The 26664-nt window shown below is 52.5% G+C and overlaps 4 protein-coding genes across 6 annotated transcripts; 2 read left to right on the top strand and 2 right to left on the bottom strand.

The window, feature by feature from the left end:
• Positions 1-107: 107 nt before the first annotated feature.
• DCDC2B (doublecortin domain containing 2B) lies at positions 108-6379 on the top strand. Its single transcript, XM_082378366.1, is given in 11 exon segments — positions 108-743; positions 1690-1741; positions 2194-2270; positions 2512-2643; positions 2955-3034; positions 3037-3091; positions 3196-3239; positions 3882-3978; positions 3980-4041; positions 4365-4513; positions 6221-6379. Coding segments are annotated over 11 exon segments (1095 nt in total). The 5' UTR covers positions 108-477; the 3' UTR covers positions 6302-6379.
• Positions 6379-11741, bottom strand: TMEM234 (transmembrane protein 234). Its single transcript, XM_082346137.1, has 5 exons — positions 11636-11741; positions 11197-11348; positions 10328-10394; positions 7414-7506; positions 6379-7134 (listed from the first exon to the last, which is right to left on the bottom strand). Exons 1-5 carry the CDS (start codon positions 11649-11651, stop codon positions 7040-7042), a joined length of 423 nt encoding a protein of 140 aa, XP_082202263.1. The 5' UTR covers positions 11652-11741; the 3' UTR covers positions 6379-7039.
• On the top strand, positions 11650-19691 carry EIF3I (eukaryotic translation initiation factor 3 subunit I; the record flags this gene model as incomplete). Its single annotated transcript, XM_082345806.1, is given in 12 exon segments — positions 11650-11721; positions 11723-11773; positions 11861-11953; positions 13235-13322; positions 13621-13686; positions 14889-15038; positions 15126-15253; positions 17917-18027; positions 18139-18228; positions 18549-18622; positions 19140-19232; positions 19362-19691. Coding segments are annotated over 12 exon segments (1098 nt in total). The 3' UTR covers positions 19444-19691.
• Positions 19692-19741: 50 nt separating this feature from the next.
• On the bottom strand, positions 19742-26350 carry LOC309607203 (myotubularin-related protein 9-like). Of its 3 annotated transcripts, none has more exons than XM_082345474.1 (10): positions 25801-26348; positions 25511-25619; positions 25192-25317; positions 24903-25076; positions 24197-24423; positions 22613-22774; positions 22287-22428; positions 21985-22145; positions 20136-20287; positions 19742-20054 (listed from the first exon to the last, which is right to left on the bottom strand). In XM_082345474.1, exons 1-10 carry the CDS (start codon positions 25983-25985, stop codon positions 19921-19923), a joined length of 1572 nt encoding a protein of 523 aa, XP_082201600.1. In that variant the 5' UTR covers positions 25986-26348; the 3' UTR covers positions 19742-19920. The 3 variants fall into 3 exon arrangements, with proteins under 3 accessions (XP_082201600.1, XP_082201599.1, XP_082201601.1); XM_082345473.1 differs by having other exon boundaries at positions 21985-22205; positions 25801-26347; XM_082345475.1 differs by lacking the exon at positions 20136-20287 and having other exon boundaries at positions 21985-22205; positions 25801-26350.
• Positions 26351-26664: the final 314 nt, after the last annotated feature.

The raw sequence follows: 26664 nt of genomic DNA, 5'->3' as shown, positions 1-26664 counted from the left end.
CTGCCTCTGGTCAGGACAGACTCTGGGACCTCCTGTTCACTTCCTGCTGACATGGGGCATCTTCCCCAGAGCTGGCTGGGAGCCACAGCCCAGGAGCAGACTAGCCGTCCTTGGGGAACAGTCCCCAAAGCTGATCTTCCTTTTAGCTCAGCCCTTGGGCTGCAGAGTGGCAAGGAGGCTGAGAATCCCTCCCTCCACCCAGTACTGGAACATCTGTGTTTCAGTGTGATCTCTGCCACTGCCTCTCTCACTGAGCCCCAGGCTCTTTCTTCATATATAGTGATCAGACCCACCGTACTCTTGTGAGGCCCCACCAAGAGCAGATTGGGTGAGACCCTGAATGCAGATAGAAGCTCCTATGGAGGCTCTCCCTGCCTTTCTGGGTGAGAGGGCAGGACTCCACCTCTGATTGGCACTGCTCCCAGCCCTGCCTTAGTTGCCTGGCAACAGCTCTGCGTCTCTAGCCGGGGACACGCTATGGCAGGTGGCAGTCCAAAAGCCAAGAGGGTAGTGGTGTACCAGAATGGGGACCCTTTCTCCCCAGGCCACCAGCTGGTGGTGACTCAACGCTGCTTCCCCACCCTGGAGACCTTCCTCTGTGAGGTGACATCAGCTGTGCAGGCCCCATTGGCCGTGCATGCTCTCTACATGTCTTGTCATGGCCACCCTGTCACCGACCTGGCAGACCTGCAGAACGGAGGGCAGTATGTGGCTGCTGGCTTTGAACGATTCTGCAAGCTCCCGTGAGTGGGCTGGGGCTGGTCAAAGAGCCTGGGGAGGGAGGTAATAGCAATAGCAACAGCATGTGTTCAGTACTTCCTATGTATCTCACGGAATACAGCAATCCTATGAAGAGGGTGGTCTTATCCCCATTTTTTGGAAGGGGAAATCAAGATAGTGAAATAACCTGCCTAAGAGTACATAAATAACACAAGTGGAGCCACAGTTCAAGTCAAAGTCTCACACTGATGTTCATGCCCATCCAGCCAGGACCAACCAGTGGGAAGAAGAACATTCTCCTGCTGGTTGAGCCCCTTTTTCCAAAGGCTCTTCCTGATTGGGTCCTTACCACCACCATGACCATCACCACCACCACTAAACACTCTAAATCCATCCATCACTTCCTCCCTGCTGTGTTTAGGCATCCCGTGCTCTCCATTAGGCTGGGATTATCCTTTACAGGGTGGGGCTATGCTTTCCAAGATGGGAGAATAAATAGTTTGAGTGTCTGAGCTTCCAGCTCAGATCTGGCTTCCAGGTCCTCCTCCGCTCTCAGCTGAGGTTGCTTGCTGTAACATTAAGGAGCCAGGAGTTGGGAGCTAGACAGACTTAGAGTCTGGGCTCTGTCACTTCCATGTTGCTTAGGTGAGTCACTTAACTTGCCCTCAGTCTCATACAAAATGAGATGAAACTGCACACCTCATGAATGAGAAAATTTCTGAGATACAGGAGGATCTCAACCTTTAATCTTGTGGTTTGTGTCTGAGACCCCAGACTGGATGTTCAGCCTGATACATAACCTAAGGCAGGTTCAAGTGTCAGCATCTGTTTCCGGACCGAGATGACTGAGGCTATTCCAGTGGGAAGGAAGACTTGGTGAACTGGGCCCCAGCCCCACACTCTGGCAGCTGCCGGGCTGTTGAGGACCCAGGCTCCCCAAGATGACCAGTGACCTATCTGTCCTTTCAGCTCTTTACACCCTAGAGGGGAGGATCCAAGTAGGAAGAGCAGCAGCCTACCAGTAAGTCCTGGGGCCTACCAGCCCCCAGCCCTCTGTTCTCCCATCCCCCTGGGGCTGCCCCCAATTTGGTCTGGGAAGTCAGGAGCCCTGGAAGCAGCAGGATCTGCCACTCTCCACACCTACTCTGGAGCCAGCTGCTAGCCTTCCCGGGGTGCAGGATTTCAAGACACTGTTCCTTGCACCGTTCCCAAACTTTTACTTTACTTTAGCTCCAGGCTATGGTCCTCAGAGGAAAGAGGAAGCTATAAAACAGAGAGATGGGAGGGGGTTAAGAATGTGACCTAGGGGAGGTAGAAGTACCCTTTGGTAAAAGGTGTGACCAGTCCCATCCCTCCTTGCCCCCTCTTCTGCCCCAGTCTGGTTTCTTTCCCTCACCCTACCCACTTTGGACTGACCTATCCCTGACAAAAGGCCTCAACTCGCTCCTGATCTGGGGGCCTGATGGGTTTCAGGGCCCTCCTGTGGTTCAGCAGCCATGTGATGGGGCCCTTGGACAGCGGCTACCTGCAGGTTCCCCCTGCTATATCCAGTGAGTGCCCTTGTTGGGGAGCAGGGGCAGAGATTTTTGTTTCAGTGAGACCAAGGAAAAGTGGGTGGATTTGTTCCAGGAGCCCCTGGTGACTGAGATATAAAAAGTCTAACATGCTTAATGGGTGAAAACCAACGCACTGGTTCTTGGCCCATCTTCTGGCCACTGTGCCATCCTTCTTCCTCTCACACGTAGGTAGTTCTGGGGACCCTTCCCCTTACCAGGCTGCTCTTTGTCCCAGTGTGTTCAGGAATGGGGATCTGTTAAGCCCCCCATTTAGCCTGAAGCTGTCCCAGGCTGCCAGCAAGGACTGGGAAGCAGTGTTGAAACTCCTGACTGAGAAGGTGAAATTACAGACCAGGGCTGCGCGCAAGTGAGTTTGGGGACTGCGGAGACCTGAATGTCCCCAAAGGGAGCCTCCCTACTGCTTTTCGCTGCCCTTGAGGATGAAAAGGCAAAAGGAAAGCATGTTTCCCCAAATGGGACTTCTTTCTGTGCCTCAGGGAGAGGCCCCTCCAGCCCAGCCCTCGGAGCCAGGGCAGAGCCTGGGTGACTGGCCCTGGTGCCCAGAGGGCCAGCAGCCAAAGGGCACCTTGAAATGGCTGTACCCACCCCCTTGTAGTCTGCTGAATATGAAGATCCATCTTGTTCACCGGCCCTTATGTACTCACCTCTCTCTCCCAGACTCTGCACCCTGGATGGGCTCCCACTGTCAGCAAGGGAGGCTCTGGTGAGCGGCCATTACTATGTGGCTGTTGGAGAGGATGGTTCAAGGCCCTCCCCTATCTGGTGCCTCGCCCCTCACTGCCCAGGGGCTGCTGGTATGTATGTGTGAGGTGGAGGGGTAGCAGGTTAGAGCAGAGGAAGCCACCCTGACGCCATGTCCTGCTCTGCCTCCTACAAGCCTTCTCCTTTTTCGCTGCAGGCAACCCCCAGACCCAAAGTCCAGGCTCCACAAGCAGGAGGTAGGTGAGGCAGGGGGTCATGGGGGGTGGGAAAGAAAAGGGGTGACTAGCTGAGTCCTCTTCCAGCTCAGCCTCTGAACTTATCTCACTGCATCCTCTCAATAATCTTGTGAAACAGAGATTATTATTCCCGTTTTCCAGAGGAGAAGCTGAAGTTCAGAGGAGTGAAGTGATTCGTTCAGGGTAACACAGTTATTGACAGGGGCCAGACCAGAAACGGGTCTGAAAGCCAGCTTATCTGGGCTCTGTGAAGATCTTCAGTACTCTGAGTTGCTGGACCTAATGCCAGGTTGGATGCTGGGAGAGGGAATCAGCATATCTGGCATAACAGGGTCCAAAGATGCTTATCAGCTCCCCATCTTATCCCAAGCCTGAGCCCTCCCAAGAGATGAGCCAGTGGGCATCGAGTGGGGGTAGGGGGATGCGGCCTGGTTTCACTGGGCATCTAGAATACCAGGCACCATCTGCCGTGTCCCTGGATAAGGCAGCCTGATGGAAGAGGGAGCAGGGAGGGAGGAGGCAGGCTATGAAGATGGATGGCATCTCCTCTTCCAAGCTCCCACCAGAAGCATTCAAACCTGGACTGGGAGTGGAGAAGGTAAGGACAGCCTGCACCCACGGCTCAAGCCCAGTGTTCCCTCTGCAGGCCATGGCCGCAGAGCGCAGGCAACCCAGTCCTCTCCAAAGGAAGCCAGGCAAATTGAGCCACCTGCTTTTTATGCCAGCCCCCAGCAAGCTTTTCAGCATGCTCCCCACTCTCTTGAGGGGATCCAAGAATCCAAGGCCTTCTTTGCCAGCCTCTAACAGTGACATAGGATGGTGCCTGCTATGCTGAGGGAGTTCCATGGGGGCAGAATGCCCAGGTTCAGAGCTGGTCCTGACTTCAGCACAACTGTCTCCTACTCCCCCATGTGCACGGCCAGTCCCTGCCTCTTCACAGGGACCTGGTTTATGAAAAGAAGCACATGGAAACTCAAAGCCATGACATTTCAGGGGTGGCATTTGGAAGGGGTGGGGGTGGGGCCAAAGGCCTGCCTCTGAGCTAACCTGCCATCCTCTGAGGTCCTGGGTGAGGGGGAGGGGGAGGGGAGGGGAGGGGGCTGGTAGAGAGGGTCAAGGGAAAGAATGTGAGGGCTCCTCAGCCTGGGCATCGGCCTGTTACTTCCCACATCAGGAGTCAAGGGAGTGTATGGGGCTCCCCATGCAAGGACGGAGACAGCAGGGGCCCAGGGAGTAGCACATGATGAAGCCACCTGGACAGAGGAGCCCCTGGATCAGGTGGGCTGGGGCCGGAAGCCACATGTTGGGACAGGAGTTCTTTTTTTTTTTTGGAGTATAATTGCTTTACAATGGTGTGTTAGTTTCTACTTTATAACAAAGTGAATCAGTTATACATATACATATGTTCCCATATCTCTTCCCTCTTTTATCTCCCTCCCTCCCACCCTCCCTATCCGACCCCTCTAGGTGGTCACAAAGCACCGAGCTAATCTCCCTGTGCTATGCGGTTGCTTCCCACTAGCTATCTACTTTACGTTTGGTAGTGTATATGTGTCCATGCCACTCTCTCACTTTGTCACAGCTTACCCTTCCCCCTCCCCATATCCTCAAGTCCATTCTCTAGTAGGTCTGTGTCTTTATTCCCATCTTGCCACTAGGTTCTTCATGACCTTTTTTTTTTTTTCCTTAGATTCCATATATATGTGTTAGCATACTATATTTGTTTTTCTCTTTCTGACTTACTTCACTCTGTATGACAGACTCTAGCTCCATCCACCTCACTACAAATAACTCCATTTCTTTTCTTTTTATGGCTGAGTAATAATATTCCATGTATATATGTGCCACATCTTCTTTATCCATTCATCCAATGATGGACACTTAGGTTGCTTCCATGTCCTGGCTATTGTAAATAGAGCTGCAATGAACATTTTGGTACATGACTCCTTTTGATTTCTCAGGGTATATGCCCAGTAGTGGGATTGCTGGGTCGTATGGTAGTTCTATTTTTAGTTTTTTAAGGAACCTCCATACTGTTCTCCATAGTGGCTGTTATCAATTTACATTCCCACCAACAGTGCAAGAGTGTTCCCTTTTCTCCACACCCTCTCCAGCATTTATTGTTTCTAGATTTTTTGATGATGGCCATTCTGACCGGTATGAGATGATATCTCAGTGTAGTTTTGATTTGCATTTCTCTAATGATTAATGATGTTGAGCATTCTTTCATGTGTTTGTTGGCAATCTGTATATCTTCTTTGGAGAAATGTCTATTTAGGTCTTCTGCCCATTTTTGGATTGGGTTGTTTTTTTGTTGTTGAGCTGCATGAGCTGCTTGTAAATTTTGGAGATTAATCCTTTGTCAGTTGTTTCATTTGCAAATATTTTCTCCCATTCTGAGGGTTGTCTTTTGGTCTTGTTTATGGTTTCCTTTGCTGTGCAAAAGCTCCGAAGTTTCATTAGGTCCCATTTGTTTATTTTTGTTAGGGACAGGAGTTCTGAGCTGGAAACGGGCAGCTCTGGGTCCCAGAAACGGTTCTTCTCCCTTGTGACTGTGAGCAAATCTCCTAACCTCTCAGAGCCCGACTTCCTACCTTGTTGAATGAGAGGGCAGATGCTAATTTCTGGTCTCTTCCTTTCCTGGGGTGGGCAAACCCCAGGCTGAGGACTGGAGGCTGGACATGGGGTGCTAATGGCTCTGTTCTGTGTGGCCTTCTGCCTCCTCCAGAGGGCAGCACAGGTAGTGGAAGAGGCCCTGATCCTGGAAAGCCGGCCGGAGCTGGGGCAGCTCTCTCGGCCTCGGCCTCGGCCCCTGCTCCACCATCTTCAGAGCCAGTAGCTGCAGCCAGGAACTGGGGACCGCCACTCTGCGGCCACCATTTATCCTCAGCCTCCAGCGGCCGGTTCTCGAGGAGCCAGGGCCTCCCCTGGGCTCACAGGGTGCGCTGCAGCCCCTCAGTCCCTCTTCTGCCCCTAAACCCACAGCCCAGCCTCCTTTCCGCTCCGAGCAGAGCAGCCCAGCCACAGAGGCCATTTCCTTATGAGGTTCTCCGGCCAGAGAGATGAGTAGCCAACGGAGCTTCAGGGAAAGAACACCAACTGGGGAGCGGGTCATCCCAATAAAAGAATACTTACTAACCTCCATCTGTTTACTACACATTTATTACAGACTACTGCTCGCCTGGCATTGCTCCATACGTTGGGGTCTGGCAGTGCAGGGGCCCATAGATGTCGATCTGTTTGAGAGGGGCCGGCACCCACCTCACGGGAGGGACAGGCAAGGCTAACAGCAAAGTCCTCTCCCTAACGTCTGCTGTTCTTATGCACCTTCCTCTCAGTTCCCTCCTCAGCCAGCCAAGGCTGAGCCCTGGAGCCCTCCTGTTTGCATTTCTGGCTCAAAGACTGTAGCTGGCTCTCTTCTTGCAGCTGGAGTTCTGCCGTCCACCAACCAGCTGCTGGGATAGTCTGGGTCAGGCACAGGAACAGTGGCAGGCCTGGGGGCCTGGGGCCTGACATGACAGCAGAAAGAGTGCTGCTGGGGCAGAAAGGTTGCTCAGGGTGAGGGTGAATGTGAAGTCTCTTGTGCTAAATCCGAGCAGGTGAACAGCACGTGGAAGTTACAGAACCCTTTCACTTTTGTTCTCTTACTACGATCCATGAGGTAGCTATTATCCCAAGAGATGAGGAAGCTGAGGCTGGGGGGTGGAGGGGGGTGGGAGGGCTAAGTCCGCATGCTCACTGCCTCTACCTCATGGCCCAGGGGCTTCCTGGAGACAGCAGAGCCGGAGGGTGGCCTTGGTCCACTCAAGGCGTAGATGGTTGCCCCTGGGTCTTGGTCACTGAGCTTGTGATGCAGAGTGTAATTCCTGCCACGGTGAGCACCATGCCTGCGAATGCTCCTGGGATAATGGGCAAAAATTGAGAGGCTCTGAGACCAGCCATGCCAGGAGGAGCTGGTGCAGGGCTGAGGGAAGGGCTCAGACAGGGTCTGTCCCCAGACTACCCAGGGGAAGGAAACTCTGATGGCCACAAGGAAGCAGTGGAGCTGTAGAGGAAAGGGGCAGGATCGGGGAAGATCCTCTCCTCACCGGGCCAAGGGAGATGGCTCTGGAAAAAACTAACCCAGGGGTGTCAAAGCCCAAGTAGTGGCTCCCCAAACTTGCAGTGGCCAGACTTACGTTTTCCACCAATATCTTCTCCAAGGACCTTCCCAACAATCAGTGTAAAGATGATGGCCAGAGAGTTACTGATGGGCACAGCTAGGGTCAGATCTGAGTGATCAGAATGAAAAGAATCTCTGAGATGCAAAAAAAAAAAAATGTCTTTCTAGGCACAAAACACTTTCATTACATCATCAAGACAGTCTTTTAAAAAGGGTATCTCATGACCCCATTTTCCAGATGAAGTCACAGCAAAGCTCAGGATTCAAACTCAGGTCTCCCGACTCTAAATTCAGTGCTCCCTCAGGATTCCAGCATGAAGACCTGAACTACAAGGTCTGGGACCACCTTGGTTTGCTGGTAAGGATGAGATCTTTGCTCTCAAGGAGAACTTCTGAGATCTCAAGGACATCTGGACAGACAAGTACCCAAAACCCAAAGGATGCAGTAGCTATTAACACCAAACACATTTATCAAGTATACATTATGTGCCGGGTGCTTTGTGCACACATCTCATTAATCTTCACAAAAACACTGCAGGAAGAGCATTAGCATCATTCTGCATAAATAAAAGAATCAAAGGCTCAAAGACATCACATAAATTGAGGCAAATTGAGGATTTAAACCAAGGTCTGCCTGACTCCAAAGCCTGTGCCCTTATTGAATCTATTTAGATGGATAAGGACAAACCAAAACTGCAGGTGAAGCACATTTTGTTTGTTTCAGCTCAGACTTGGGCCTTACGGAATTACAGAAGAGAAAAAATGTCAGCGATAGGAAGCCAGGTACAGGGCAGGCCCCACAAGGCTGGGCCTTAAGTAGAGGTCACCACAGTCCAGGGTCTGTTCCTTAGTTTTTTGTTTTTTTTTAAGAACATGTTTTTTTTGTTTTGTTTTGTTTTTTAAATTTATTGATTTATTTATTTTTGGCTGTGTTGGGTCTTCGTTTCTGTGTGAGGGCTTTCTCTGGTTGCGGCAAGCGCGGACCTCTCACTATCGCGGCCTCTCTTTGTTGTGGAGCACAGGCTCCAGACGCGCAGGCTCAGTAGTTGTGGCTCACGGGCCTAGTTGCTCCACGGCATGTGGGATCTTCCCAGACCGGGGCTCAAACCCGTGTCCCCTGCATTGGCAGGCAGATTCTCAACCACTGCGCCACCAGGGAAGCCTGTTCCTTAGTTTTGAAGCCCCAAGGGACTGACTTGCAAGAAACAAGCTTCAAAAAGACTAATGGAGTTAGTTAAGAACACCGTTAACTTAAAATTTATTACACTTAAATTTTGTACACCTAAAGCTTTTTAAGAAGATAGATTTTACGTTAAGTGTTCTTAAACACATACAAAAAAACAAAACAAAAAACGAAATCAGAAGCTGAGTTACTAGTTTACAAGACTCATAACTGCCAGGCAGACCGTGCATGTTGGCTTCTCAGCACACTCCTTCCCAGCCCTCCCGGGCCTCACCTGCTTCAGGTGGCGGAGGAGAGAACTGTGCAGCTCCTCATCCCCTGCGAGGCCCCACCAAGGCTAGCATTAGCCATTCAAGAAACTGACACAACTGCTACCTACTCAGAGCTCCTTCCTTAAGCTTTCACACTTTACATAGAGTGCAGTGGCTGCTGAAGTCTGGTTTGCAACAGTAGATTGGGGAGGGAAGCAGCATGGTACAGGGAAGAGCAAGGGCACTGGAGTGAGGCTGACCCAGGTTTCCCTATGTCACCTTGGTTAGGTCATTCAAACACTCTGAGCCTGTGCCCTACATGAAAAACCGTGATCGCAAGATAACAACATCACCTTACAACAGGGTTGTAAGATGAAATATGATAACGTGTGCATATCCTTGGCTGAATATATCCTTAATAAATAGAGACCACTGTTCTGATTATTAGAATGGGTGGGTGTTAAAGGATACAGAGTAGGTGGTGAGATAATAGGATCCTAAAATTCCAATTTGCTCACAACTTGGTAGATGGCTAACTGCAGTCAGCTGACCAGAGGGCTCAGCATTCTGGGCAGCAGGGAGTGCCAGAGGCTTTCAAACTTTCTTTTAAATGAAGTCTTATGAGAAGCCCAAAATGTAGGACAGATGAAAGCGGAGTGACTCTAGCTGAAGCTGACGTGGCAGGTCTGGAGGTCGGCCTATCCGCTCACCCTCCTATGGCCTCTGAGGGGTTTCCCAGGGCTATGTGGGACCCAAACTCCCGTCAAGTCCCTGGGGTGCCTAGGTGAGACTCCAGGAAAGGTGAAATTCTCATAGCAAAGTTCAAGAGCATAAACTTTAGTAATATATGGCTTCAAATCCTTCTGCACGGACATGCAATGGGACTTAAAGAGAGATGCAATAAGTTGCCCAAAGTTCTGTAACTTCATCTCCTAGGTGGAGACGATCATGCCTACTTCATAGGATCGAGATGAGAATTTTTTAAAATGTGTAAAACTAGAACAGTATCTGACACAGTAGAGGGCAGTTAACAACAGTGGGGGAAAGGCAATTTATATTTATTGAGCTCCTCCTGGTACAGTGTGCACCAGGTACTCTGCCAAATGCTTTTCATACACTGAATTTAATGCTCTCAGTGCTATGAAGCCAGTTGTAAAAAATCAAGGTTCAAATAAGGGACTTGCTCAAGGTTAGGCAGGTAGCAAGCAGTGGAAGCAAGAGTGTCAAAGCCAGCCCTTGGCACAGCAGAATGAACCTTCTTTCTTCCTCTGCCACTGCATGAGACTGCCAGGCTTCAAACCAACCCTCGTGCCTGGCAGCATACTCGTAACCAGCCCACCATGCCCTACTGCCCAGAGAAGAGGGTGCAACTCAGGAACCAGAGACAGTGGGCTCTCCCTCACTCACGGCAACAAGGTGTTTTAGACACCCTCCCCGCAGTGACTCTCCGGGTGGCCTCCACCACTAAGCATAGCAGTTCTAACCCAGAGACCCACCTGTTGATGCCAAGGTGAGGTAGTAGAGAAGGGAGCCACACTGGTTGAGGGAAAAGGGCATCAGGTACTGGAAACAGAAGAAAACTGCAGTCAGTGTGATTGCTTAACTGAGCAGTGCTGCCTTCTTTGAGCTTTGAGATATGCCTTTCCTCGGAGGGAGGGGTAGCTATAAGGGCCTAGGGCCTAAGCCCTCTGAAAAGAACCCTTCCGGGGCAGAGGGAACGTCACTGACTGAATTCCATGCCTTTGCCCTGAATGCCCTCCCCCTCAGCCCTGCTGGTTCCTATCCTCCCCATCCTGCAAGTCCCTGAATGCCAGCGTTACTCTCTCCAAGAAGCCTTCCCCCGGTCCCCTAGCTCCAGCCTCCCTCCTGTGAACTCACGCAGCACTTATCTGTACCTCTCTCAAAGCCCTTAGCCCTAAGAGGCAGTTGTGTCTATGTCTTGTCTTTCCCACTAGCCTAGACTGGCAGCGTTGGGGTCACAGGTAGTTCTCCATATCCTGCCTCCCCAGGGCCAATTTGAGCCCTAAGCCCTCCCTCCGGAAAGGTCTGTTGGAGGGATCACCATAATAAAATATTAATAATAGCAGCTCAAAACATCATAGATCTGAGCCCTAATTATGTACTAGGCCCAATGCTAAGTGCTTTATGTGCCTGACCTCACTTAATCCTCACAACTGCCCCATGAGATGGTTACATTATTCCCATTTTACAGATGAGGAAACTGAGGCTCATGGCAGACAAGGGACTCATCCAAGAGCTTCTAGCGAGTAAGTGGTGGAGCGCAGATTCTGACCCTGACCTGTTTGACTCCAGAGACCAAATTCTTAGCGGCTACCCCTGAGAGAGGGGTCATTCACCGACGCACCTCAGTATTCAGGAAGAGGGTCTTCGTCTCCTGCAGCAACTGCCGGGCCCAGGTCCGCTCATGAACCTGCTGCAGGTGCGAGGAGGCCCGCTTCAGCAGCGGCTGTGTGCCACCCCACAGAGCGGCCACCAGCACCAGAGCCAGCACCTGCCCTGGATGGAGATGCGAGTGACGCCCCACCCTCCCCCGCCGCCCCACCGCACGGCCCCAGCCCTCCTCCGGCCTCCCATCCCCAGCCCGCCGACCCCACAGCCCTCCTTTGCTCTCCAACGCCCCGGGTGTGATTGGCGGGTAGGACAGACCCCGGGAGGCCGGGGAGGTGGATCCAGGAGCCCAGGTTCGGGGTTGCAGCAGTGGTCGGGGTTAGGTGGTGGAGGTGGAGCAGAAATGAATTCCGGGTGGGAGTCTGGAAGCCCGGGGAGGGGCGGGGCCCGCCTACCCAGGGTCGCCGCCATGGCAACGCCGCTCCTTTCCACTTCCGGGAACGAAGGGGCGGATACCCGTAATCCGGAAGTGGTGCCAAAGCCTCTTCCGGTTCTGCTCGCGTTGCGTTTTTCCTCGCGTCACCGCCGGCATGGTGAGTTCCTCTGAGTTAGAGTTGTTGCCCTGGGCGTCCGGGCCGGGGCCGATTCTGGGCGCTGACACTCCCGTCCTGTCCCCACAGAAGCCGATCCTGCTGCAGGGCCATGAGCGGTCCATTACGCAGATTAAGTACAACCGCGAGGGAGACCTCCTCTTCACGGTGGCCAAGGACCCTGTGAGCGTCGGCCGGAGGGCGGGCCGCCGGGACAGTGCGGAGGGGGCCCGGGAGGGGGCGAGTTCATGCTGGCGGGGCGAAGGGTGGACAGGCCAGTTTTGCCGCGAGAGAGAACCCAAAGAGCGCCCCATTCTGAGAAGTAGGGAGAGACCATCCCGGGATTAGGAGGGCGAGAACATTAAACCTGGAGAGGTGGGAAAGGACTCAGTTGTTGGTAGAAGGAAGGACTAGCTGGGGAGAAGAAAAGCAAGGGACCTTGTGGAAGGGGAAGGGGGACGAGGGTCAGCTTGCTCAGGGAGCGGAGAGGAGACCATTCTGGGGAAGAACAAAACTATTCTACAAGGATAGGGGAACAGACCACCTGAAGAAAGGGAAAGTTGATCCTTGGGTGGCGAGGGACACAGAGGCCTTAATGAAGATGTCCCTGGTATCATTTCAGTCAGCCCTTTCCTGCCGCTCACTGACTGCAAACAGCCCCTCACCGTACTGCCTTTTGAGGCACCTCCATATGGAGGAAGTTAACTCGAGTGACTAAAAGTGAGGGCTCTGAAACCAAACAGACCTGATTTGAATCCTGAGTGCTGCGTTCACTAGCAGTGTGACTTTGAGCATGTCGTTTAACCTTTATAAACTTAAAGTGTCCCTTTTTACAAAATATGGGTAGTAATAGTGCTTCTTTCTGGGGTTGTCTTTAAGATTAATGAGATTATTCAAGTAAGGAGCTTAGTGTGTGTGAGTGCCTAATTAATGTTAGTCACTTATATTTTAAATTCCTTAGACAGTATTTTATTGGAGCTACCCTTTGAAGAAGGCGTTACTGTCTTGACCATTTTACAGACGGGAAAACTGAAGTTCAGAGGGGAGAAGCACTAATTTTGAGATAATACAGTGAGATAGTAGCAGAGCAGGGATGGGAACCCAGGCTTCCCTACTACCAACTGCTCCCATTTGGACAGAACACCAAAGCTGCTGTTTTGCTAGGCTGGCACCCGACTTGACCTTTTATTTTTCTGAGGGCTTAGGAGTCTGGGAAAGGGCCGGTGTAGTGGCAAATGGAGACTTTTTGCGAGCCTCCTGACTCCCTTGCTGCTTACCTGCTGGAAGGAGGAGAATCCAGGAGTTGGTCTTTTTACCAGCAACCTGCTGTTTCCCAAGAGATGAGCAGGAGAGGGCAGAATCTGGCCTGGGTAGAAGCTGCTGGGGGCTCCTGGGGCAAAATAGGAGGCCATTGCTCTGCCTGAGATGCCTATCATCCTGTCATATTGTCATTGACTCCTCCAGATTGTCAATGTATGGTACTCGGTGAATGGTGAGAGGCTGGGCACCTATATGGGCCATACCGGAGCTGTGTGGTGTGTGGACGCTGACTGTATCCTTGTCTTTGCTCTGAGTCTGTGCTCCCAGGGTCTGCCAGCAATGGAGAGGCCACTGACTTGGAGTTGGGAGTTTGGGATGCTCATGTGGGTCTAGAGAATGATGCTACCTACCTCCTTGGTCTGTTCATTGGTTGGGGGAGCATTTAGGACAAGCTCCAGTTCTGGATGAGGAGGTTAGGATGAGAGAAGAAGGAAGGCTCTCTGGTGCTGAACAGGGAGGTGATTCAGTTGGCCTTCCAAGAGGACAAGGGCTCAGGTGAACTCTGTCATGCTTCTTAACACCTTCTTCAGGGGACACCAAGCATGTCCTCACCGGCTCAGCTGACAACAGCTGTCGTCTCTGGGACTGTGAAACAGGTAGGCCTGGATCCTTCACTTTTACAGCAAACAGTGAGGACCTACAGGTTTCCCAAGAACCTGTTCACCTTGTTGAGGTGAACAGGTTCTGGGGAAATAGAGATAAATCCAGAGATGGTTCTTAGTCTAGGGAAAGAGACAGACAAGAAAATAAAGAAGACAGAGGAGAAAAGAGGCATACAGTGAGACATAAGCCATGTTAGAGGAAGCAAAGAGCACTGTGGAAGGCCAGAGGGGGGCAACTGAATGCCTGGAATGGGGGTGGGAACAGCCTGGGAAGGTTTCCCAAAGTAAATGTCATATGAGCTGGGGCTTGAAGGATGAGGAAGAGGTCATCGCTCTGGAACATGCAGGAATGAAAGCAGGGCGAGTATCATATCCAAGCCATCTGATCTGGCGGGAGTTTCTGCTTCTTGGGGGATGAAATAGACAGCAGTGGGGAAGCTGAGGCAGGCTAGGGCCAGAACAGGCCTTGAATGCAAACTCAGGAGCATGGCTTTGTTCTGTAGGATTTGGCATGCCGTGGAGGTCCCTGAGCAGGGAAGAGCGTGTTTAGCTTTAGCAAGCCCAGATAGCAGTGGGGAGCACTGGAGGAACAGACAGAAGACAGGGGAGCCTATTAAGCTGCTCCATTTAGTAAATATTTACTGGTAATCCAGATCTCTCCCAGGTCTTTGCTGGGCACTGGGGACACACAGAGAAATTAGAGCAGGACTTTGCTGTGGAAGAGTGCATTCTGAGGCAGAGACAGATAGAATGCAGTCCACTGTGAATGCCACAGTGGCAGGTGTCTGAGGAGGGACTGTGGGGAGAAGTTAAAAGACTTGAGCCAAAGCACAGCAGCGAGGAAAAAAGGGGGGGAGGGCACTAGAGTCAGTAGTGCAGGAGAAACAGTGCAACGTGACGATAGGCAAGTGTATTTTTTTGTTTGTTTGTTTTGCTTTTTAAAAATATTTATTTATTTATTTGGTTGCACCAGCTCCTTAGTTGCAGCACATGGGCTCCTTAGTTGTGGCATACGAACTCTTAGTTGCAGCATGCATGTGGGATCTAGTTCCCAGACCAGGGATCGAACCCGGGCCCCCTGCATTGGGAGCGCCGAGTCTTATCCACTGTGCCATGAGGGAAGTCCCAATAGGCAAGTGTAGAGAGAGTCCTCCCTGCAGTGGGCAAGGGCTAGCCCACACTCTGCCTGTCTCCAGGGAAGCAGCTGGCCCTACTCAACACCAATTCAGCAGTCCGGACCTGTGGCTTTGACTTCGGGGGCAACATCATCATGTTCTCCACGGACAAGCAGATGGGCTACCAGTGCTTCGTGAGCTTCTTCGACCTGCGGGATCCGAGCCAGATTGGTGAGCCGGTGCTGGGGCTCAGGGCTAGGGTTGAGGTGAAGGGCTCGACTCCAGAGCCCAGGGCCTGACATCTGCTGCCCCACACAGACAACAACGAGCCCTACATGAAGATCCCTTGCAACGACTCCAAGATCACCAGTGCTGTTTGGGGACCCCTTGGCGAGTGCATCATTGCAGGCCACGAGGGCGGAGAGCTCAACCAGTATAGCGCCAAGGTAAGGGGGTGGGTGAGGCCTAAGCCCATCAGAATGATTCTCTATGAGAGGCAGGATAAGCCCAGTGGTTAAGAGGGCTGGATTCACATACAGATTTCACCCCTTTCTCATTATGTGATCTTGGGCGTATTGCATAGCTTCACGGAGCCTATTTATCTGTAAGATGTTTCAAGGATCAGATGACATCAGGTGTTTGAAAAACTTGTCATAGAGTACTCAGGATATGTTACTAATGATCACGATTAAGCATTCTCCTGCCACTACTGAGTGCCAGGCCCCCTGCTAGCCTCTGAGGACAAAGAAGTGAATCAGACATGGGCCCTGCCCCGGGGGAGACAGACTGGCAACCAGCTAGCACATGGGTCAGATTGTGAGTTTTGCCACCACAGAGGTCTCAGCCAAGTACAGAAAGTGCCCTCTGTCGCAGAGGAGGTGGCATGTACATTAATCTGTGAAGAATAAATGGAGCTTCAAGCCGGAAGAGAGGGACGTTCCACAGACAAATGGAGCAGCGTTTGCGAAGGCACAGAGTTAAGGGAATAGGCAGATTCTTCAGGAAGAGAGTTTCTTATCATTGGAGTGTGGTATTGGGGGAGGTGGACCAGGACTAGATAGTTTTCGGGTCAGGAGACAAAGGAGTTGTAATTTTCCCTTAGGCAGGAGGGAATCTTCAAATGGTTATGGATGATCAGGTTTTCTCTTTAGAAAACTCTTGCAGGCTAGTTTGGAGAATGGACATAAACTAGGCAGTAGTCATGGGGATGTGGACTACCTGACAGTCAGGAGACATTCAGAGGTGACTGATGAGATGGAGGGTTAGGAAAAGGGTAAAGTCCAGGCTGTCTCAGATTTCAGATGTGGATGCCTGGGTTTCTGAATAATACTGGACTATAATACCATAAAGGTTAGTCAGTCACTCAACAAGCACTGACTATGGTCCACTAAAGTACCAGGCCTACCTGCAGGAAGGGAATGGGAACCAAGGGCAAAGACGTAAATTACAACGCTTGATGATAGCAAACAGTGAGCTGATCTGTGCCCCCAGGTAGGCCTGACTGCAAAGCTGGCACTTGTTCCCTGAAGTGTAAGAGCCAGATACATCCCTACCATGTGTCCAAGTTAATGGAGGAGACAGAAATACATTCTTCCCTCAGAATAGGTGAAAGTAACTCAGGAAAGGAAATGACAGTCTTCTGAGGGTCTCTGTTTGAGGCCCAATGCTTGAGGCCTTTTAGTCATCTAACAAATGTTTACAGAGCACAGGCCAGGTGCCTGTCATTCAAAGTCAAGTAAGACCCAGTCCCAGTATCCTTACAGTGACCCTGAGGGCTTTTTTTTTTTTTTTGGCCACGCCATGCAGCTTGTGGAATCTTAGTTCCCGGACCAGGGATCTGCAGTGAGAATGCCAGTGAGAGGCCAAGTCCTAACCACTGGACCGCCAGGGAATTACCCCTGGGGGCTTTTTTTAAGATTAATTTATTTTATTTATTTATTTTTGGCTGCGTCGGGTCTTCGTTGCTGCACATGGGCTTTCTCTAGCTGTGGAGAGTGGGGGCTCCTCTTCGTTGTGGTGCGCGGGCTTCTCATTGCAGTGGCTTCTCTTTGTTGTGGAGCAGAGGCTCTAGGCGCTTGGGCTTCAGTAGTTGTGGCACGTGGGCTCATTAGTTGTGGCTTATAGGCTCTACAGCGCAGGCTCAGTAGTTGTGGTGCACGGGCTTAGTTGTTCCACGGCATGTGGGATCTTCCTGGACTAGGGCTCGAACCCGTGTCCCCTGCATTGGCAGGCAGATTCTTAACCACTGGGCCACCAGGGAAGTCCCCCCTCAGGGCTTTTAATAATCTTGTTTTCTAGATAGAGAAATTGAGGCACAGAGAAGTTTTGTTTGTTTGTTTTTGGCCATGCTGCTTGGCTTGCAGGATCTTAGTTCCCTGCCCAGGGATTGAACCCGGGCCCTTGGCAGTGAAAGCGCAGAATCCTAACCACTGGACTGCCAGGGAACTCCCACAGAGAGGTACTTTTAAGGGCAGACTCTAAAACTGTACTACATAGTCTAGCAGGTTCTTTTAGTGGGAAGGGAAATCAGGAGATGAGACGGCCTTTTGAAAAGACCTAAGAAAAGGATGGACGAGCAGTGGTCCTCATGACCTGTGACCAAGACCCTACGAGGGAAGGAGATGGGAGCGGATTCTGCCTCTTACTGATTTTAGGATCTCCAGTCACACCACCTCTCTGAACCTTAGTTTCTTCCTTTTAAAATTTCTGTTAAAATACCTACTTCATAGGATTGTTGTGAGGATTAAAGGAAATAGGTGTTGTTAAGTGTTTAGCACAATGCTTGGCAAATAGTAGCCATTCAATAAATATTTGTTGGAAGGATTAAACGGAAACTTCTCTACTGTTACATGATGATTAATTAATAGGTCTGTAGATTTGTCACCATAAGTGTGTGTTTTCCTAGGTAGGCTAGCAGTGTTTACGAAACCTGCACACTTGGGCCGGGTTGGGCTTGGGAGTGGGAGTAAATGTTGATTCAGGGGACACTGAGGCAGGCCCAACCCAGACCCCTCCCCTTCATGGGACAAGAAACAGTCCAGAACGCTGGCTGAGCAGCGGGGTAGTGAGGATCGGGTTGGTCAGAGCCTCACTCTTCTTCCTTTTGCAGTCTGGGGAGGTATTGGTGACTGTTAAGGAGCACTCCCGGCAGATCAATGACATCCAGTTATCCAGGGACATGACCATGTTTGTCACTGCATCCAAGGACAACACAGCCAAGGTGAGCCCGGGCAAGGGGTCTGGTGGGGCTGATCCCACCCTCCAGCCTGGCTCTCGATTTCCCCTCAAGAAGGCTCCTTTTACGGATTTCTCCCCTGCCTTCTCTCTCTAGCTCTTTGACTCCACAACCCTTGAACACCAGAAGACTTTCCGGACAGAACGTCCCGTCAACTCAGCTGCCCTCTCTCCCAACTATGACCATGTAAGGGACCCCACCCGAGCTTCTTGCTAAAGCCTCAGAATGTTTCCAGGATCTAGTTGTTTGTCTAGCAATTAAGAAAAGATCTCTGGGGGAAAATGGTGTCAGGCAGAGAGGAGATTCTCAGAGCAGCAACAAGGCTGAATGATTGGGAAGCCCCAGGGGACAGGGTAGGCGGTGGCTGAAGGATGTTTGTTCCTTACCCTTAATATATTCCTAGTCTGACGTGGGAGATAATTAAAGGCTTATGGGGTGGGGGGAAAAAAACAGAAAATGGATTTGCCCGCCCTTTGGGCCTGTCTAGAATTTCTTCTTCCCTTCAGGTGGTGCTGGGCGGTGGTCAGGAAGCAATGGATGTAACCACCACTTCCACCAGGATTGGCAAGTTCGAGGCCAGGTAAAGGGGGAAGGAGCTCTTCCAAACTGAAACTTCATGAAATGTCTTTCATGATGGACACAAACCATATAACTGAAGAGATTTCCCTTAATTCATTGGCTGCTAGGAAGTGCAGCCAGATCTGTGGCCCTCCTGTGACAAGTGTATAATACAGCAGTTAAGGGCATGAACTCTTGGGCTCGCTCTGAAGCTCTACACATCACTGTAGTTCTCTGTGCCCAATTGCCCTTGACTGTATAATGAGGACAATGGTAATATACTTACCTCATAAAACTGTGCAGATTAAATAAATGACTTAATAGTTGTTAAGCTCTTAGAGCACTGCGCAGCACACAGTAAGGAAGACGTTTGGGTCCAATCTTCCCCCCGCTTTGTCTTGTTCTGTTCACATTCATTTCCCCTTTTCCCAGTTTCCCCACTTTACAGTTTGTGTTTGGGGAGTGGTACCTCTTGACATGTTTTGGAAGGAGATGGAAAATGAATGAACTGTCACTTCCCACCCCGCTCTCTCCTCCAGGTTCTTCCACTTGGCCATTGAAGAAGAGTTTGGAAGAGTTAAGGGTCACTTTGGACCTATCAACAGTGTTGCCTTCCATCCTGATGGCAAGAGGTAGGGCCCAGTGAAGGGAGCTGAGCTCAGCCCTGGTCTGCCCGCTTCTGCCCCTTTCCCGTGCCCTGCCCCCTAGGCCTGCCTCCCCCAGGGCAGGCCTCTGACTGGGCCCTGCCTGTCTCTTTCCAGCTACAGCAGCGGCGGAGAAGATGGTTATGTCCGCATCCACTACTTCGACCCGCAGTACTTTGAATTTGAGTTTGAGGCTTAAGAAGCCGGATCTCTGGGAATTCCCTGGCTATCCAGTGATTAGGACTCTGAGCTTCCACTGCAGGGGGCATGGGTTCCATCCCTGGTCGGGGAAGTAAGATCCCACATGCCGCACGGCGTGGACACACGCACACACACACACACACACACCACAAAAAGAAGCCGGATCTCCATATGGGCCAGGTTCACAGAAGGCTTTGGACTCTGAGAAATAAATTAGTTTGGAAATAAATGGTTTCTGGTCAGAAATTTCATCAGTTTCATTACTTTCCCTTCTCAGTGATGCCCCAGCAAGCTCATACCAGTCATGGATACCTTTATTATTTGGACCTTCTCCCTACACTTTGGACACTTCAAACCTGGAACTTCAGTATTATGGGCTAGGCTGGGTTGCAGGCACTGTCATTCAAGGTCCAACGGTGCTGAGGGGCCTGGAGAAGTTTCAGGAACATCTCAACCACCATCCAAGGACCAGTACTTAGGGTTGGGGCTCAGAGGCTGAATCTATTGGCTGAGAGCCTTCTGTCTTCTCCTGATCTGTTGCTATTTGCCACACCTTCTCCCATGCTACCTCTGAAGGCTCAGGTGGATGGGTCCAGCGCAGAAACAGGCCTGAGGAAGAGGAGGAGGACAGCTAAGGAAGCTGAGCAGAGGGGAGAACTCCCCCAGGGAGGAGGAGGGAGAGGGGGTCACCTTGCCACAGTCGCAGGCTCTGGGGCTCCACAGAGGGCCAGATGGCCAAGGGATTGGGGGCGTAGAGCGGGTTCCGGAGTTTTCGTTGCTCTTTTGGCTGATTGAGCCCAGACCACAAGGAGTGTGTTCGCGTCCTCACTTCACACAGGCATCTGGAGGGGGTGAGAGAGTGAGATTCCAGGCTCAGCTATGCCCTCTGGGACTCCGCGTGAGGGCCCTGGTTAGTAGGGTGACAGCTCCCCCAGGGCAGTGATACCCTCTCCCGCAGATGTTACTGCGAGTCAGATCCTGAACTGGGCACTACAATAAAGCAGGAACAAGACAAAGTCCTAGTTCTTAAGGAGGTCTGCTTAGCTTTGCTTTGAAAGGATCAGGGAAGGCTAATTAAGAGTGTGCCATTTGAGCTGGGTCTAGCATCAGAAGTTCACCAGGTGTGCAAAAACATGGAAATACTTAGGAGGGGGAACTGCAGGAGCAAAAGCAAGAAAGTGGGAAAGAGCCCAAGGTGAATATTGATAGGTCTAGACTGATGAGTTAAAAAAAAAAAAAAAAGATGAAAGTGGAGATAATAAGAGCAGTGAGGAAGCTGTTCCAGTGGTCCACATGGAAAGGAAAGTCTGGATTAGGGTAGTAGGAGGGGCCTTGGACAGGAAAGGACTAAGCTAAGACATTCTTAGTAGAGGGACTTCCCTGGTGGCGCAATGGTTAGGACTCCGTGCTCTCAATGCAGGGGGCCCAGGTTCGATCCCTGGTCAGGGAACTAGATCCCACATACATGCTACAACTAAGGGTTTGCATGCCACAACTAAGGAGCCGGTGAGCCGCAACTAAGACCTGGCACAACCAAATAAATATTTTTAAAAAATTAATTCTTAGAAGGAAAGCTAAATATGAAGGATGGGGGAAAGGGGGGTAAAAATAAGTTTCTAACCTGGATGATAAGCAGAGTTAGTGAAAACAACATGGTGGAGAGGAGGCCACTGGGCAACAAAAGATAACTAAATATGAGCTCTACCTTCTTAGGAGTGAACCCTCCCTCCCCTCATCTCAGTCTGATGAGAGAAAGATGGCTAATGGGAGCTCATTGGCGGCATATGCAACAAGCCAACCAAATAATAAAAATAACTACCACTCGCGTGCCCACTGTGTGCCAGTCACTGTGCTAAGCACTTTCTATGCTTTAACTGAGCTAATCCTCACACATGCCCCCACCTCACCTCTAGGCTATGGTGACTATTATGATCCTTTGCTTGCTACTGATGAAACATATTCAGCGTTGCTTTTGATCACCCAGCAGGTGAGTGGTGAAGCCAGAACTTGAGCCCAAACAATTTGACTCAGCATTCAACCTCTACTCTATTGCTTCACTAGAATCAGCCCTGCAAAGTGGTAGAGAGCCCCAGAAACGATTTTGGCAGCAACTTTCCCCTTCAGTCCTTGTTTTTAAGCTAGGAGAGCACTTGTTCTTGGCTATGGACAGAGTGGGGGTAGGTCTAAAGGATTGGCCATGGACCCATTTATTTCTGGCTTTGCAGAAGTTAGGGGGAAGTGTGAGCTCTGGAGGTAGGAGAGGAGAGGACACTCCGAGTTTTTCTAAGAGAGAAACTCGTTTGAAAGGGAAAGATGTCTTTTTTTTTTTTTTTTTTGGCTGCGCCTTGCGGCTTGCGGGATCCTAGTTCCCCGACCAGGGATCAAACCGGGCCCCAGCAGTGAAAGCGCTGTGTCCTAACCACGGTCCACCAGCAAATTCCCGAAGATGTCTTCTAAGAAAGTAGGCTGCCAATGCAGCAGGTACCCGCCCCTGTCCTGTGCCTGCCCTCTGACCCACCTTGACACCCCCTTAGCTCACCTCTCCTTTTCACTGTTGCAGAGGAAGGTGCCGAAAGGGGAGGCATAGGAGTGATCAAACAGCGCCAACAGCATCCCCTCCCCAAACTCCAGCGACAGCGGGAACTGGCGGCCCAGCTGCCACACGCAGTCCAGGAAGAGGAGAAAGATGGGTGCCTCGTGCTTGGGGCGGGTGTGGGAGAAGGCCGAGTGAGCACAGCGCAGCTGGAAGGGGTGGCCGGCCTGGGAAGGGGGCAGAGCGATGGGCACAAGGAAGTGGGGATTCTGGATGGAGGGCTAGGGCTGGGCTGGGCAGCCACTTACCTGGATCCACTCTCGCTCTATCAGTTCCTGGAATCCAGCCATGGTTCGGCTCAAGGGGTCTAGGATGAGTTGGGCCAGTGAAGTCACTAGCAGGGTGCTGTCCGTGCCTTCAGCCCCATGCACCAGGATACAGGCCCCTTCCCTGTGGGCCCAGGGCTTATCAACAGTGGCCTGTCCTTCCCTGCCTGGGGTGGCCAGGCCAGGAATAGAAAGGGCCCATTTGAAACCTGTATTTGCTTACTGAGATGTGGTTTCGTGCCCAGACATTGAGAGCCCTGCCCACCCTGCTCTCTTCTCTGTCTTGTAGGGTGTGGGGGGGGCCTTACCACTCCATGCCCTGGGCTGCTAGGCAGGCTGTGCTTAGTGCCTCCTTCACATGTGATAGCCAGCGGCAGCCATCTAGTCGACTAAGCCAGCGGTCCATGCTCTGCTCCAGGTCCCCACAGGCTTCCACCAGGTGCACGAAGCTCTCCTGCAGGGGCCGCCCCCTGCACAAGTGGGAGTCTGGTCATACCTTCTCCAGCCCAAGCTCTGGTGAGCATAGCCTAGGAACAAATGCTCCAGACCAGTGAGGGAGACATAGAGCCCTCAGAGGAGCCCATCTGACAAGAGGGACACAGGGCCCTTTGGAGAGCCCACCTAATCTGATGGAAATGTCTCCCCAATCTTGAGGATTCCCCAATCTGGTGGAGGAGACCCGAGACCCTTTGGGGAGACCTAGTCTGTTGGGGAAGCATAGCAATGACTGGGGAGGGGTCACATAGCCCCCTGGAGAAACAGAATGCCCTGGGAAACCCCAATTTGATGAAGGTGTCACAGTACCCTTGACGTACCCTAGTCTGATGGGAGCAACACAGTACCCCCTGGGGAGAACCAGTCTGACAAGCCTCTGAGATTCTGGTATCTGCTCCTACTTCCCAGGAACTGTTCTGCTCTAGATCACCAGTAACCTCCTGCCAGAAAATCTAACTGAGACTTTTTCAGGCTTGTTTAAAAGCCTTCAGTGGCTCCTCACTGCCTTTAGGATAAGCTCTGAGCTCATAATCATGGCATTCAAGACCTTTGCTCTGGCCCCTGTCACCCCTTTAGCCTCTCTACCTCCATCTCTCTTTCCCTGCCTCCACCTCACACTCCTCACTCCCACCTCACTGAAATGCTTGCAGTTCCAAAACAACAAGTGACTAGGCTCCCTGCTCCTGCACACCTGCAGTGCCTTCACCTGGAATGTCTTCTCATCCTCTGACTTACTCCTCCTCTCTTTCAGGTCTCAGCTAAAGCATCCTGTTCTCAGGGAAGCTTTCTTAGGATGACCTATTCTAAGAGAGGGGTGCGCCTCTTCTGTGCTGCTACTTATCACACTGAATTCTAATTGCCCATTTACTGCTGATCTTCCAACCGTGTCTGGGCTGGCCACCGTCTCAGCCTCTGTGCTGGGTCAATGTTGGCCGAATCAATGAATAAACAGAGTTTTGTATTCTGGATAGGGGAGCAGTCCACTCTCAAAGCACAAAAGTCCCTCAGGACTTTCTCTTGGTTCTACCAGCACCTGGAGACAGAGGGAGCAGATAACGACTGTGCGGGTACAGCCCTCAAGGGCAGGGCTGGGACCAGTGCAGAGTGTGTGTGTGTGTGTGTGTGTGTGTGTGTGTGTGTGTGTGTGTGTGTGTGGTGAGGTTGTTCCTGGAAGAGAAATTTCAGTTCAATGTAAAGAAGTGCTTTTTCTACCCAGGCAGAGTTGGGGTGCCTAGAGAGGAATGAGCTCTGTCAGTGGGGGCATGCCCACCTGGCAGGATGGCTACCAGGAAAGACCTAACAGTCCTGGACGTTCCTAGAAGACAGCCCTCCCCCTGCCCCCATCCATGAAGAGTCCTGCAGGAAAGAACCTAGGAGAGGATGGGAAGACCCCTTACCTCTCCAGGGGCCGGTGCAGCCGTTTCCAGCCCGGGTAGGCGGACTTGGCCTCGGTGCCACCGCCAGTCATGCGGGCCTGTTTGGCGGCCTGGGCCGAGCGCGTGTCCACGATGAAGCCCCGGGCCCCCGGGCGAGCCCCCGCCAGCACAGCTTGCAGCAGCTCCTCGTCCTCAGCGCAACGCCGCTTCTGGGGCCCGGTCAGGGGCTGGCTGGAACGTAGCAGCACCTGCGGACAGGGACTCAGCTCGGAAACTGTACCCACGCGGCCCCGGTTCAGGGACTTCGCTCAGGGGATCCCTAGGCCGGGTTTACACACTGGAGCGGGTCTAGAGTTGTCTGGGGCGGGGTGGGGGGGGGGTAGCTCAGGAGCCCTGGGGGCGTCGGACCGGGTCTGGGTGGGTTGTGGCCAGAGGGGGGAGGGACCCGCTGGGTAGAACGTGGGCGGGTCATGGGTTGATAAAAGAGGGACAAGGCTTCAGGGGGCCCAGACCAGCCGGAGGTGGGGCCAGAGATTGGCGAGACTCGGAAACCAGGGAGAGGGGCGGGGTCAGAATCGATGAAGGCAGGGTTGAGCCGAGTGGGCTCAAGAATAGGGCCGGAGCCCGGGCCGCATCCCGACAACCAACAGGCCGGCCAGTGCAGAGAAGAGCCAAGAAGGGCCGCAGAGGGTCCTAGTGGCGGGCTCTGGGGAGGGGTGGGGCTCACGGTTCCGCTGGGAGCGTGGTAGTAGCTGAGCACAGGGAAGCGGCCTCCCTGGCGGAAGCGGGCGCTGCGCGCCAGGGCATCGTCGTCCACGGTGCGAGGCACGATCACCGCGCGGGGGTAACTGGGGCACAAGCTGAAGTCCTCGTTCGCCTCGCTCAGCCGCCACGCTCTGGTCTGCGGCACAGGGAGGGGCGAAGACCAGGTCTAGGGCACCCAATGAGTGCCCTGTCCCCGCGCCCCTTCCAGACCCGGCTCTCCCACATCCCCAGGCCCCCACGACCGCGCCGACCTCGCGAGCTACTCGCTTGTAGTAGCGTTCGGGTGGGTGGAAGTGCCAGGATTCGCCCAATCTCAAGCCCTTGGGACGGTAGAAGAACGGAAAGGAGGTGATGACCGATTCCAGGGAGGACAGCGCCTGGGGAACGAAGGCAAGGGATCTGGGAAAGGTCGGAATCCAGCCCTCCGCTCCGCAGCTCCCGCCTCTCCACGCACTCTAGACCACCCTGCATCCCCTTGCCATTAGCTATGCTCCGGGATAACACTGGATGCTGAGTCCCCTTGTTACGGGATAGGGTAGCTTAAGTGCCCCTGGTGCACCCCTGGCGTACCTCAATGGAGCGGGCGATGTCCAGCGTCGCTTCCACGCCCTCTATGTCCAGCTGCAGCACTCGCAGGTCCTTACAGCGCAGCGTGATGGTGCCGGCGTCACCCGCGACCCTGGGGATGGATAAACTTAGGCTTAATGTCCCCTGACCTCTACCAGAGGGGAGGAGAAAGGAGTTTCTTAGGATTGTACGTTATGCAGGGGGGGCACCAGCTCCAACTGCGCTTGCCCTTCCCCCTCTCCCTGCGGAGCCACGCGCTCCCAGACTACGGGGATGTCCCCGCCACGTCTCACCGCTTCTCGATGGAGTCGACACTACGCAACAGCAGCAGCCACAGGTCTGGAGTCGCCTGGGGCCCTGGCGACAGCAGCAGGTGGTGGCCGGTGACGCAAAGCGTGCCGCGCAGCGGGGGCATCTCCGGGCCCCGCAGGAGCTCGGCTTGGGCCTGGCCCGTACGGATCAGCTCCGAGAACTCCATTCCTCCAGCGGTGGGCCTGGGGCCCGGCAGAAGGACAGACTCTAGGAGCGTCAGGCGGGGTGAGCGCGGGCTCCGAAAGGGACAGGAACTGGCTGGGCAGCTGGCGACACCGGCAGGACAGCTGTTAAGGAGGCCCCTTGGAGGAAGGGATCGCACAGTTTCACAGGAATTTCCCCCTCCTATTGCCAGCACTTCTTAGTGAAGACCCCGGGGCTAGAACCTGTTAAGGAAACCTCAATTTCATCATCTGTGAAATAGGGAGAATATTCTTGTTAAAGCCCTTTACCTCCTGCCTGGGTCGCAGGAGGCACTCACATTTTTGGTTTTTTTAACTGTGGGGTGCTGGCACTCTCACCGATTAAAAAAAAAGAAAGAAAAATACCGTCTCTTCTCCTGTACCCTGGTGGAAGGGGTGGAAAGGGTGGGTGTGAAACTGGGAACTGTCTGCATCCTCCCCTACATCGGAGGCTGGGTGGGGGAAATCCCTTGGTCCACCTTAAATGCAAGCAGCTGTGTAGCAGGCACCCCTCCCCCACCACAGCTGGAAGTCCCTGCCTGAGGGCGCCCTCTATGGGGGCCACTTCTGCTATAGTGCTGCCCTCAGGAGCTCCATCCCTCATCACTCCATCCTTTGCCCAAACATGAATTGCCTGTACACTGAGCTGGGCCCTCCACTGGG

This window comes from Balaenoptera borealis (assembly GCF_965194805.1).
Source record: "Balaenoptera borealis genome assembly, chromosome: 1".
In the NCBI taxonomy this organism is placed as follows: Eukaryota; Metazoa; Chordata; class Mammalia; order Artiodactyla; family Balaenopteridae; genus Balaenoptera; species Balaenoptera borealis.
Note: the sequence above shows the minus strand (reverse complement) of the source record. Positions and strands in the feature narration are given on the sequence as shown.